A 13,203-nucleotide genomic window follows, 5' to 3' on the forward strand; every position below is an offset into this window, starting at 1 on the left:
ATTTTGATTGATTGTCAACTAGTTGAGGTTAAAAGATGTGATGCATCGCTCGCCCTTAGAAAGATTGAGGAGACTATCAGCTCATTTCCAGATTTCCAGAACTTTTTTTTTTTTTTATTTTCTTATTTTGAACTCAGAAAGCGGTGAAGAGGCTACACTTTCGTGCATATCATGTTCGCAGTGTTTAAAAATTGAACATATCATGTTCGCAGTGTTTAAAAATTGAACATATCATGTTCGTAGTGTTTAAAAATGGAACATATCATATTCGCAGTGTTTAAAAATTGAACATATTATGTTCGCAGTGTTTAAAAATGGAACATATCATGTTCGCAGTGTTTAAAAATTGAACATATCATGTTCGCAGTGTTTAAAAATTGAACAAACCTGATAAAGATAAGCGCGTAGTGTACTGTACATTGTTTCGCTCAATTGTTGACAACTACGAAATTGCACAGCTTGACCGTGTTTTCTTCACTTACTGATGAGACGTGATTTCACCTTATTGGCTACATAAACAGTCAAAACACTCGAATTTAGTCAACTGAAAGTCCACATATGTACACGAAACTCCTTACACTATCAGAAAATCGGAGTTTGCTCTGCCATATTGTGGTGCCTCACATGGTCGTGTAGGGAACCCCATTTTCTTTGAAACTATAGTGAACAGTGTTGTGTATCAAGATATCGCTGCACTGTTCATTGCGCTTCTTGACGTGGATGTACGTGATTGCTAGTATTAGCAGGATAGTGCCACTTCTCATACATCTAAAACTACACAATACATTTCTTGCGCGAGTTTTTTGATAGGCGTATCATCTCTAAAGGGTTTTGTCGTACCTGATTCGAGTTTCCCTGATTTCTTCCTGTAGAGTTACTTTAAAGGTAAGGTCGATAATAACAAGGGCAGTGGAGAGCTCCTTCGTGGCTAAGCAGTTAGCGTACGCGTCTTTGGCGTGGGAGACCCGGGTTCGATTCCTCATGTGGTTGGGATCCACCTTAATTAGTAGGTCGATATCTCACGTAGCTTGGCTGTTGAACGGGACGTTAAACTCAAAATCAACTCAACAGGGGCAGTGTTATAATGCACTTTTGAGTGCACTATTTTCTGTTGTTCGTGAGGTTGGAATACTTAACGTTGTCTTAGGCTTCACATGGTAAGTTTTACCATAGTTTATTATTGTTAATACTTTTAATATTTTCTTGTTATATGTTTCTTGTTTTGTTATTTATTGTCGTAGCGTTATCAAATCTATATTTTCATTTTATAAATGTTTTTGTTTTATATTACTGTTTAATTTAATTTACGTTTGTTTACATTTTTAGGAGTCTTATTTTTCCTTATTCCTTTTTAGTTTGGGAGTCCTTGTCTATTGGACTTTAAATAACAAAGGTAAATAGGCCCGATGCTGGCTTCTCCCGTTAAACAACCTTCTCCGTAAATCTCCCCTTACTCATTACTCCTTTTAAAATTAAAGGGCCTTTAAACAAATTTTAGACCTTTTAGTTAGAAACTTTTGCTCGTATACTACTTACCATAGATTTTTGGTTGGTACGTCATCTTTTGAATGAATCAGACTTTTCAAATGACAGTATAAGCATGTATAATTACCCATAAATTCGGGATATTTTCTCGGATTATTCGCGGAAAAGATTTTATCAGGTTCAGTTACCTGCACGAAAGATATTGTCCGCAGAAAATCACTATGAAGCTATTCCTTTTCATTTGCGGAGTCCTCGTTCATTGGGCTGTTAAGAAAGAAAACAAATAGGCTCGATGCTGGCTTCTCCCGTTAAACAATCAATTAGCGCTCTCCGTAAATGTTCTTCTTTAATGACTTCTTTTCTATTCATTGACCCTTCTAAAATCAAAGGGCCTTTAAACAAATTTTAGACATTCAGTTAGGAAGCTTCTGCTCGTATACTACTTATCATAGATTCTTTTGTGGCATGTCATCTTTTGAATGAATCAGACTTTTGTATGGCATTGTAAGCTTAATTATCCATAAATTCGGGTTCGGAAAAAAATATTGTCCGCAGAAAATCACTCTGTGCACGTGCTCGTACGTAATTACCTTAGATGCAGAGATGTTATCTTGTATTCACCTAATATTTCTGTAGTTGAGTGTATACTCACCTTAAATCAACGAAAGAACTACCATATATTGAGAAGGGCATACGCTGTATTTTTAAACACGGTCGAATATACACTATACCCATCGAAGGTTCTAGCATTACATTGCTGCATGCTTCATACGTCATTTTCTCTGTCATGTACCACCCATAGATACCATGTGAAAGTGTTAAATGTGTTGGGCAATTTAATTTCCAGGCTTCTGACCCTTTGTACACCTAACTTCTTCTTCTTAATTTCCAGGCGAACTTTGTACATTATAACGTAATCGTCATACTCCTTTTGAACAAACCTCGTATATACAAGAGGATTTCTTAGAATCAGCACGCACCGGGACAAAGCTGCGAAGTTTATTCTCACAAGTGTTTCTATGTGTGTGTGTAGTTGGTCGTCCACTTTGGAAGAAGAATTCGTCTCAGCTTATCTCTGTTCCCCCACTCCTGTACAAACTGAACTCCAGAGCAGCGGACTACCTTTTATAATTTGCATATTTCACATTAATTTGTGTAGTTATTCATTTCGTTCTCTGGTTGAGTGTAATCAATATACTGTCAATAACGGAATAACTAACCAATCACCTCCTATCAGAGGACCAACTACCTAAAAAATTGAGTTTTTGACAGGAAGTATTTTTTGTCACAAAAGTGTATTCATACCCGTTCTTTGTTGTAGAAGTAGACAACAACGACGACGACGAAGAAGAAGAAGTAGAAGTAGTAGTAGTAGTAGTAGTAGTAGTAGTAGTAGTAGTAGTAGTAGTAGTAGTAGTAGTAGTAGTAGTAGTAGTAGTAGTAGTAGTAGTAGTAGTAGTAGTAGTAGTAGTAGTAGTAGTAGTAGTAGTAGTAGTAGTAGTAGTAGTAGTAGTAGTAGTAGTAGTAGTAGTAGTAGTAGTAGTAGTAGTAGTAGTAGTAGTAGTAGTAGTAGTAGTAGTAGTAGTAGTAGTAGTAGTAGTAGTAGTAGTAGTAGTAGTAGTAGTAGTAGTAGTAGTAGTAGTAGTAGTAGTAGTAGTAGTAGTAGTAGTAGTAGTAGTAGTAGTAGTAGTAGTAGTAAGTAGTAGTAGTAGTAGTAGTAGTAGTAGTAGTAGTAGTAGTAGTAGTAGTAGTAGTAGTAGTAGTAGTAGTAGTAGTAGTAGTAGTAGTAGTAGTAGTAGTAGTAGTAGTAAGCATGAACGAGAAAATTAGAAAGACGAGGATATTAATAAGTACTGATACAATTCGGTTCCAGAGAAAAAATAGAGGGTATTTGGTACTGTGAATAAAATTATTGCCAGCGATGATTTGCGCAAAGGGACAGCCATATAATAACTGAGTATAATTGGAATAAAGAAATATCAGTGATAGATAACATACTTACCAATACAGAAGGTTGACCTGTTTAAATCCGATCGATTCGGAAACGGTGCCATCATAAATATACTCGTGGTTGTGCCAGAAACATAAAACCGGTGTAGTTATCACTATGCTGTGTCAGTTTGCAGGTGCTAGTGAAACGACACTGAAAGTGAATCGTTATTGGGAAGGGTACATTATGGCTCTTTTCCAGACACATTTTGTGTACAAGCAAATAGTGAAATGGTGTCGGGAAGATGTTTAACCATAAGAATGTCAACAGCTAAGGATAAGGATCTACATAGGCAAACAAAAATGGGGCCTATGTAGAAACGTTCTACAGGGTCCCTACTGATCTGGAGAAATCTATTTCCCTGACTTCTCCCTGACCTTTGGCAGGAAATTCTCTGACTTTTATGACAAGTGTGGGTGAATTTGATGTATAAATAAGGAATAAATAACGGCGAATATTTATATATGAGGACATTTATTCTATAGAGACAAATAGTAATCAATTGCTCTCACGTATATTCCACTTATCTCCCATAAAAATCTGAGCAACGTCTCGTCGTCGTCTGCTTCTACAAGGAGCGTTCAATGAGTTTTGCACAGATGGTTATAATATTGTTATTAGTTTCAATATCATGCTGATATTTTAGGTGTAGGTACTCTGATTCTTTGGCTGCAAGACCATGTCACCCAATGTAGCCTCCATCTGCTGTGACGCATCTCGTCCAGTGTTCTTTCCATGCCTTGAATGCACTTTGACAACTACTGTGACGCATCTCGTCCAATGTTCTTTCCATGCCTTGAATGCACTTTGACAAAAGTCAGGTGTCTGACTTTTATACTTTGGTTCACATAAGAAATGAAGGCCTTGTCACTGTCAAATGTTTTTCCTCGCAGGTAGGCCTTCAGACGACCAAATAGGAAAAAATCCGAAGGAGCTAAGTCCAGACTATAGGGAAAGTGAGGGGCAACTTCCCATTCCATTTCCTGATCTTCTGCTGTGTCATCATGGTTGTGTGATGCTTGTCATTGTCTTGATGGAGTTTGATGATTATTGCATCTCCGATCTCTTTGTCTGAAAAACACGTCATACCTTATCCAGTAACAAACAATAACGCTTCTTGTTAATTGTGGAGCCGTGTTCCAAGAAGTCTATGAAAATGACACCGCACTGTTCTCAGAAAAAGGAGGTCATAATATCTGGCCTGATTTGTAAAATCTGTTTTTAAACTGTTGCAACTAACAATGCGTACGGGCACGGTCCAATATGTGATCCACATAAACCAAAAGCAAATCCCAATGAATTTATGTGGTTGATTCATCACTGGTTTTGAACAGGAATTGCATTACTAGGATGTCTATCGGTCACGAAAGTCATGAAATCAGAAAACGGTCATAAAAGTCATGAAATTTAGCTTTTGGGTCACTATTTTTTTTTAATTGTGCAAATGGAAGTACAGATTGGAAAATTTTAGTTCTGTAAAACATCGAAATTCAACACCAAATTGTCTATAGTTGGCTTTAGACGCTACCAAATCGCAAGCAAAGTACGTTTGTATCACATGGATGAAAATTCGGCCTAATTCGCAACCCAAATGCGCTCTTGAAAATGTTAAGAAATTTTATAATTTGGTAAAGAAAAGGTCGCGAAAAAGTCACGAAATTTCATTGTGGAATTTTAGTAGACACCCTGATTACCGATCGTTGTAGGGTTCTGATGTCAATTCCTCCCAATATTTTAAGTATCTAAGGTCAACTATGACCCAAAAGGGGCTCAACCACATTGCAATATGCTACGCTCAGAAAACAAAAGTTAGACAAAGTGGATATGAGAAAAGTAGCACAAAAGTTTGTTTCCAATTGTGAAAAAAGGCAGGCAGTTTTTGGCCCTAAAATGGTAGATACAGTAAACTTAAAGTAACAAACTTTTTGTTTAGATAGCGAGCCACAAAGCGAGTTTAGTTTCGTCCCTCCCGATATTTCAAGTAACGTAGGTCAACTATGACCCAAAAGAGACTCAACCATGTAGCAGTTTGCTACGTTCAGAAAACAAAGTTAGACAAAGTGGATATGAGAAAAGTAGCACAAAAGCTTGTTTCCATCTGTGAAAAAAGGCAGGCAGTTTTTGGCCCTATAAGGTGAAGGTGGAGTAAACTGCTAAGTAACAAACATGGTGCTGGTTTTTATGGTATTTTTTGTTTAGATAGCGAGAAGCGAAGTGAGTTTGGTGTAGATAAAAAACATAATTTTCAGCTAATTTTTTAACTATACATTGTCGAGCCGCCTTTACATTAGTTGTAAGCTTGTAGGCCTAAAACCTGTTGTCAAAACTTTATTGCTTCTGAGTATTCACTTCACACTGCCTACCTTTTATCATTTTGCTTTTGACGTACATTTAGTATCATTTAACCAAAACTGTAAAACAAGGTTGTATTTTACTGTTAGAATAAACGTAAAGAGCGTGTATATATATATGTGTGTTGTAGAACCATATTTTCCAAAATCTAGACTATCAAAGGTAAAAATAAAACACGAAAAGTTTTAAGTTTTTAGTTGCTTTTTAAGTTTAAAAATGCGTTAAAATGCAATGTACGAAGATAATTTTTTTTTTTATTTTTCGGGGAAGGACCCCGCTTTACTGAGAGGTATTCTATACACCCCTGTCCCCACGGTAGTCTGCGCCCCAAAGTTTATGTACTGCTGACGCCAATGCTGATGGCTACTTCAGTTCATTGTGGTTTATCCGTGAAAAATAGGAAACAGTTATTACCATTTTGAAGCCAAGGGATCAAAGTATGTTCACCTAAAGTTTCATAATCATATTGCAACTAATAATAATTAAAAAAAAATACCTTTCTGTGCAAAACTTATTGAACACCCTTTGTATTTAGTTACCCTTTCTATTTTGTTCCTCAGAACTAATGTAGTATTCCTTCTCCCATGTATCTCTTCTACTTGTAAGATATAAGATGTACAGTTTACTAAATTTCTGATCCATGTGCGTTAAAGCTTGTTTCCAAGAGTCAGTTCGACCTCCGGGATCTCGAAACTGTTTGAAAGCAGTTTCATTAATTCTAACAGCTTGATATATCAGAAATAAGGAAACAAACTTCCTGTTAGCCTCCCATATGAGAGTTGTCTGTCTGTCAACACAAGAATTCCATCTGAGTGTTATGGTTGGAAATATAGCTTATTTTCGTTGTCATTGTCGTATTATTACGGTAGTAGCCCACAGCAAAGCGAATTCTAATAACTGTAATCGAAAATGCTAATGAGATAGCTTGACTCGATAGAGTCGTGTGAGTAGGCGTAAGTCTCCTTGAACGTTTAACACGATTTTAAAGACTTACTGAACTTTCGTACCATTGAATAATGGTTATCTGTTCAAGCTTCATTGAATCTTTTGTGCATCCATTCAAAACCTCCGTGAACCTTTTGTACTATTGCATGATGTTTATCCATTCATTCCCCTGAACTTTTTGTATTATTGGAGGGAAGGGGACGCAGTGGCTCAGTGGTAGAGCGCTCACCTCTGATATGTGAGGTCTCTGATTCGATTCCAGCCTGTGGTAAGTGAAGTTTGTTGTGGACAAACACCGTATGCCTGTCTTCTCCCGTTTCCTCCCACTTTTTCATTCCACCATTTCATTCATTTGTCGTCATCACCGTCTCCTTTAGCCTGGCCGGCATAATCGTGGGACATAAAACTTGAAGATTTCATTTCATTTTAGTGATATTAGATGATGATTACCCATTGAAGCTATCCGTGTACCTTTTTAACTATTGGATGATGGATATTGATTCTAAGTCTTCTTAAACCTTCTGTACTATTAGATGAAGGTTATCCATTCAGTCTTTCCTTGAAACTTCCGTACTTTCAGAAGATAGTTTTCATTTCATTCGTAAGCAAATTTTATGAAGAATTATATTATTATTTTGATGCTAATATTTCAGGTATCGAGGGAAGTTGAAAGTAAATGGAAATTAATTGATCCAGATATCGTTAGATTACGATTTGACGCTTATATGGAGGAAAATGGGATCAAAAAGCCCATATGTGAACCAGTCTACTCGGAATGTATCGTAAGTCCTGGTAAGTTCACGTTTCACCTTTGTCCGTCTAACTAGGTTTCATTCATATTAAGTCAAAACTTAAAGGAGATATGTAATGTATCTGCTGATTCATATTATCAGCATGTATCTGCTGATGCATATTATCTGCTGATTTAAGTATTATAAACTTAAAGGAGATATGTAATGTATCTGCTGATTCATATTATCAGCATGTATCTGCTGATGCATATTATCTGCTGATTTAAGTATTATAAACTTAAAGGAGATATGTAATGTATCTGCTGATTCATATTATCAGCATGTATCTGCTGATAATGTATCTGCTGATTCATATTATCTGCTGATTTAAGTATTATAAACTTAAAGGAGATATGTAATGTATCTGCTGATTCATATTATCAGCATGTATCTGCTGATGCATATTATCTGCTGATTTAAGTATTATAAACTTAAAGGAGATATGTAATGTATCTGCTGATTCATATTATCAGCATGTATCTGCTGATAATGTATCTGCTGATTCATATTATCTGCTGATTTAAGTATTATAAACTTAAAGGAGATATGTAATGTATCTACTGATTCATATTATCTGCTGATTTAAGTATTATAAACTTAAAGGAGATATGTAATGTATCTGCTGATTCATATTATCAGCATGTATCTGCTGATGCATATTATCTGCTGATTTAAGTATTATAAACTTAAAGGAGATATGTAATGTATCTGCTGATTCATATTATCAGCATGTATCTGCTGATGCATATTATCTGCTGATTTAAGTATTATAAACTTAAAGGAGATATGTAATGTATCTGCTGATTCATATTATCAGCATGTATCTGCTGATAATGTATCTGCTGATTCATATTATCTGCTGATTTAAGTATTATAAACTTAAAGGAGATATGTAATGTATCTACTGATTCATATTATCTGCTGATTTAAGTATTATAAACTTAAAGGAGATATGTAATGTATCTGCTGATTCATATTATCAGCATGTATCTGCTTATGCATATTATCTGCTGATTTAAGTATTATAAACTTAAAGGAGATATGTAATGTATCTGCTGATTTCTTCACTTGTTGCAATCAATAACACTAAAAAGTGTCATATGCGTAGTTAGTTTTGTTTCGTACTGATCTAGTCTGATGAACTACGTAGCATTTCATCGCACACAATAAAATATATTGTGTATCTTTATCAATCCCTCGCTTAACCTATTTTTTACGATGCTTTCCATCTTGGCATGAGAGTTCTTTGTTGGAAAAATATGATACTGTCCTGAAAACTGGCCTTGAATCAATTCTAAACTTCTCCTTAAATGACGACTATTGGACACAAGCATGTTTACCTGCTGGCTTAGGCGGTCTTGGTATTCGACGAACTGTGGATATGGTGATTCCTACATTCTTAGCGTCATACCACGGATCTCTGCGTTTAATCGTAGCTCTCCTTCCACAGGGTTATTGTTTGGACTCAGATGGTTCAGTTCAAGAAGGCTCTAATAAGTGGGTAAGCTTAGCAGATACAAGCCTTCCGGAGATTAGCTAAAAAGTGTTATCAGTCATCTTGGTATACATCAATTGCATGTCAATTACATAATCATTTGATACAATCTGTTGTTGTTCCGGAAGATTAAGCCAGGTTTCTTGCTGCCTCGTCTCCCGAAGCGGGTGCATGGTTGATGGAGATACCTTCTCCGCCTTTAGGCCTTCATTTGTCAAATGAAAACTTTCGAATTGCTGTAGCCTTACGTTTAGGCTTAGCAGTTTGTGAGCCTCATCGCTGTCCAGCTTGTGGAGATGAGGTTAACCAACGTGGCCTGCATGGCCTTTCATACATGAAGAGCGCTGGTAGATTTGCCCGACATTCCTCTGTAAATGATGTAATACTAGAGCCCTCAACACAGCTGGATTTCCTTCAATACGAGAACCTTCTGGTTGCTGTCGTTCGGATGGAAAGCAACCAGATGAGATGACACTGGTTGCATGGGTGAGGGAAATGTTTATTGTGGGACTTCACATGCGCTGATACGTACGCTCATTCAAGTCTCCCTCTGTCAGTAATGAACGCTGGAGCTGTTGCTAATCGCAGAGAAGCTGGAAAGCAAAGAGAATACCACCTTCTCGAAAAGTTTGTTTTCACTCCAATCGCTATTGAAACCAATGCTGCTTGGAGTGCAAGAAGTGTTGAATTCATTAGGGAGGTAGGAAGACGCATTTCTTGTGTTTCCGGCGAAGTTCACTCCACATCTTATCTAATACAGCGCATATCCGTTTCTATCCAACGTGGTAACGTCTCGTCCGTCCTTGGCACTTTACCACCTGGCAAGGAACTGGATGAGGTGTTTATACTCTGAGAAGAATTGTTTTATATATAATAGTTCCTGGACAATAGTTTTTCTTTTGACGTTATAATCACATATTTAAATTTAAAAATTCAATGGTGTTCATATTTAACGTCAAATAACAATGAAATATATTTAAGTTCTTTTCCAAACAATGATTCAACAATGTATAATGGAATCTCAACAATGTTCTCGATTGCCGACATTTGCAGAAATAATAGAATGTATATATTGTTATACAGTTTTAGAATTATCTAATTTTGAGTTAAATAAACTATTGTTATTATTTAAAAAAAATATATATATTGTTTTAATTTAATTTATTCATTTTAAAATGGATAATGATTGCACTAAACGTAAGCGTGCTTTGGTGTTTATTATTAGGACAATGATTATGACTATATTAGGCTTAAGCATTAATATTTGTGTAATCGCATGTTGGCTTGTTTGTAAGAAATTAGAGCTTTTGATTTGTAAGAAATTAGAGCTTTTGGTTTGAAAGAAATTAGAGATGTAGAATTGTAAGAAATTAGAGATCTAGATTTGTAAGAAATTAGAACTTTAGTTTTGTAAGAAATTAGAACTTTTGATTTGTAAAAAAATTAGATAATTTGATTTGTAAGAAATTAGAGATTTTGATTTGTTAGAAATTAGAGCTTTTAGTTTGTAAGAAATTAGTGCTTTTAATTTGTAGGAAATTATAACTTTTAATTTGTAAGAAATTAGAGCTTTTGATTTGCAAGAAATTAAAGCTTTTAATGTGTAAAAATTAGAGCTTTTAATTTATAAAATATTAGAGATTTTTAATGTGTTAGAGCTTTTGATTTGTAAAAAATTAAGCTTTTGATTTGTAAAAAAATTAGAGATCTAGATTTGTAAGAAATTAGAGCTTTTGATTAAGCTTGTTTTTTAATCTGTAGTGTACAACGGGCTGAATACTTGGTCGCATCTACTAGTTCGAATGAATGAGAAATACTAGCCAATCACTTCTTTATCTAGCAATCATATTGATTGAATTGAAACCGTGTAATTTTTTAGATTTGCATTTTCATTGGCACTGGAAGTAACTAAATTACTTGACTGATCCATTATAAAATGTTGACAATATTGCAAATACCATGTCGAAAATGGGAAAGCTACACTTTGTTTCTATTGTTCTTATTTGTTCTAATTCAACTTATTTTCGATATAGGTTTGGAAATCTTTGGGATGAATCCTAAAGAAGGCCCTGCTACTGGTGGAACAGATGTTATGTTAAATACAAGCAAGTTAAAGGGTAAGTCGTGTAACTGTGATTTCGATGTTTGTCTGTTTAACCTAAAACTAATTGATGACATTTGAATTGCAAAATGATGTGGTGGGAAGGTCAGCTTTATGATTATGAAACTACCAGTGCATGATGTAAGCGCTTTAAGTTGGCGAGTGTACTTCGAGCAATGATTTCCACTTTGTTGTGCAATTTAACAATACTGTAAAGTTTTGCTTAGTGCTGATGGTAGGTAGAGCAGTTACACACGAGAATTGTCTTGTTTTTAATTACTAATCTTTATTATTATTATTATTATTATTAATATTTTGTTATAAAAAGTATGGTATTATTATAAATATATAATTTTGTTTAATAACTGGGCAAAGTAGATGTTTTAAGGTTTGAGTAGCTTAGGGAAGTGGAGTGGATTTAGGATTTTTAATTCTTTACGCATGCAGAAAGGGTTAGGAATCACAAAGCTCGATGTAAGATGGGTAGCTGAGGTAACGAATTTTATAGAGTTTTAAGTAAACTAAGTGGGCAAGATAGGAAGTTTTCGAGTTTCAAGCAAATTATAAGGTTAGGGTTAGCTTCCTCTCAAAGTTTTAAGTAAGGTGAGAGATGGAGTTGACTAGCTAAATATTAATTCTAACCCCTGTTCGGTCTAAGCTCTAAACTGCGATAAACAAAGCCACGTGAGACTAAATCTCGCTGATTTGTTGTTGGCCTACCCACGCTTGTACTCCTCCGCAAAATAGTTCATGTGATTTGACTATTACTTTAACTATAAAGCTCCATTTAAAACTGCTACATTATTATAAGTGACAAAAATATAATACGGATTCTCTAATAAAACTACAATCGAGTGTGGTTAATGAAACTACAGAAATAAACACTAAGCATGCGCAGTAATTATGGCGCCAAGTCAGCTGTGGACGCGTGTTCTGCTGTCAAGCCTGAAAGACGGCTGGCATGAATCCCGGTTCCGCGAGTTTTGTGGTGAAACACTAACAAGGTAAACCTTTACTCACTAAGCAACAATTGTTTACCAGCGAAATTCAAATATATATATATATATATATATATATTAATCTTTCGAGTTTTTTCTTTCTTTTGTGCTGCTGCTGTAAGTATCTGGACAACACGAGACAGTATTGTCAAAATGCACATGTATAATTTGCTCCTCCCCGTGGGGAATGGGAGTGATACATCATAGCCAGTCGTATTTGTGACAAACGGAAATATACGAATATTTTGTTTATCGCAGTTTAGAGCTTACGCTGAACAGGGAGTAGACGTGATTTATATATATATATAAAGCTGCTTCAGTGTGGCGGTAGCGTTAGTGATCCTTTTTTATCATATGACTAGTGGTTGTTTCTGGTGTTCCTCTCATTTGCCTCTGTAGTAGTTTATAGTAGGACGCACGTGGTGTCGTTTATAAGTACATGCATGTGTTGATTGTTTATAAACAGAGCCGTGTGCGGAATACTACAATAGTTTCATGTATTTCGTAGTTGTCTATACGTAACGGTGGTGCTCCAAATTTAAATGTCAATCTGATAGAGAAGTTTTAGGTCATTATTTCTTATTATGAATGTCATTTATCAATGGTTTGATTTATAATTTTAGTTTTCCCGCATACCTCAGTTTCTCTGATGCTGAAATTTTAATGTTATCCATGATGCCACCCCCAAGTATTTTCAATACTAGTGCATTTCGGACCTTCTAACACCGAGAATCAATTCGACACTCCAATCTGGTATTCCCCTCTCACCTTACTCTCCTCAAATTTCTTTAAATTAAACCTTTCCCTTTTTAGATGCTGAATATCTCTCTCTTTTTTTTTCTTTCTTCTTCAACGATCATATCTGTGTTGCAATTGCTGCTACTAGGTAGTGGTTAGTGCCACAGTCAGCTCCTCTAAATGACCGAATATCAATTATGCTAGACTGTCTTCATCTATCTACTAGGACATTAGCAATTTGGTTGTGTGTCTTTCATCTATTAGGGTCCATTTATGCAAGTCATAATATGAGGATTTTATACTTTTCA

At 35.5% G+C, this 13,203-nt stretch overlaps 1 protein-coding gene and 1 long non-coding RNA gene across 4 annotated transcripts in view; one reads left to right on the plus strand and one right to left on the minus strand.

Annotated features, from left to right (window-relative positions):
* Positions 1-13,203, minus strand: part of LOC145665330 (uncharacterized) — a 116,000-nt gene that overhangs the window by 46,176 nt on the left and 56,621 nt on the right. The gene's annotated exons all lie outside the window — the stretch shown is intronic.
* The window catches only part of LOC145665324 (uncharacterized), a 146,422-nt gene that overhangs the window by 26,057 nt on the left and 107,162 nt on the right, over positions 1-13,203 (plus strand). Inside the window, exons 3-4 of the mRNA XM_081732625.1 lie at positions 7,426-7,564; positions 11,092-11,175. Of these exons, the coding sequence (XP_081588751.1) occupies positions 7,498-7,564; positions 11,092-11,175 (151 nt within the window). The 5' untranslated portion in view covers positions 7,426-7,497. The remainder of the gene's footprint in view (positions 1-7,425; positions 7,565-11,091; positions 11,176-13,203) is intronic.

Source organism: Thermobia domestica, chromosome 1 (genome assembly GCF_964235325.1).
Source record: "Thermobia domestica chromosome 1, izTheDome1.hap1.1, whole genome shotgun sequence".
NCBI lineage: Eukaryota > Metazoa > Arthropoda > Insecta > Zygentoma > Lepismatidae > Thermobia > Thermobia domestica.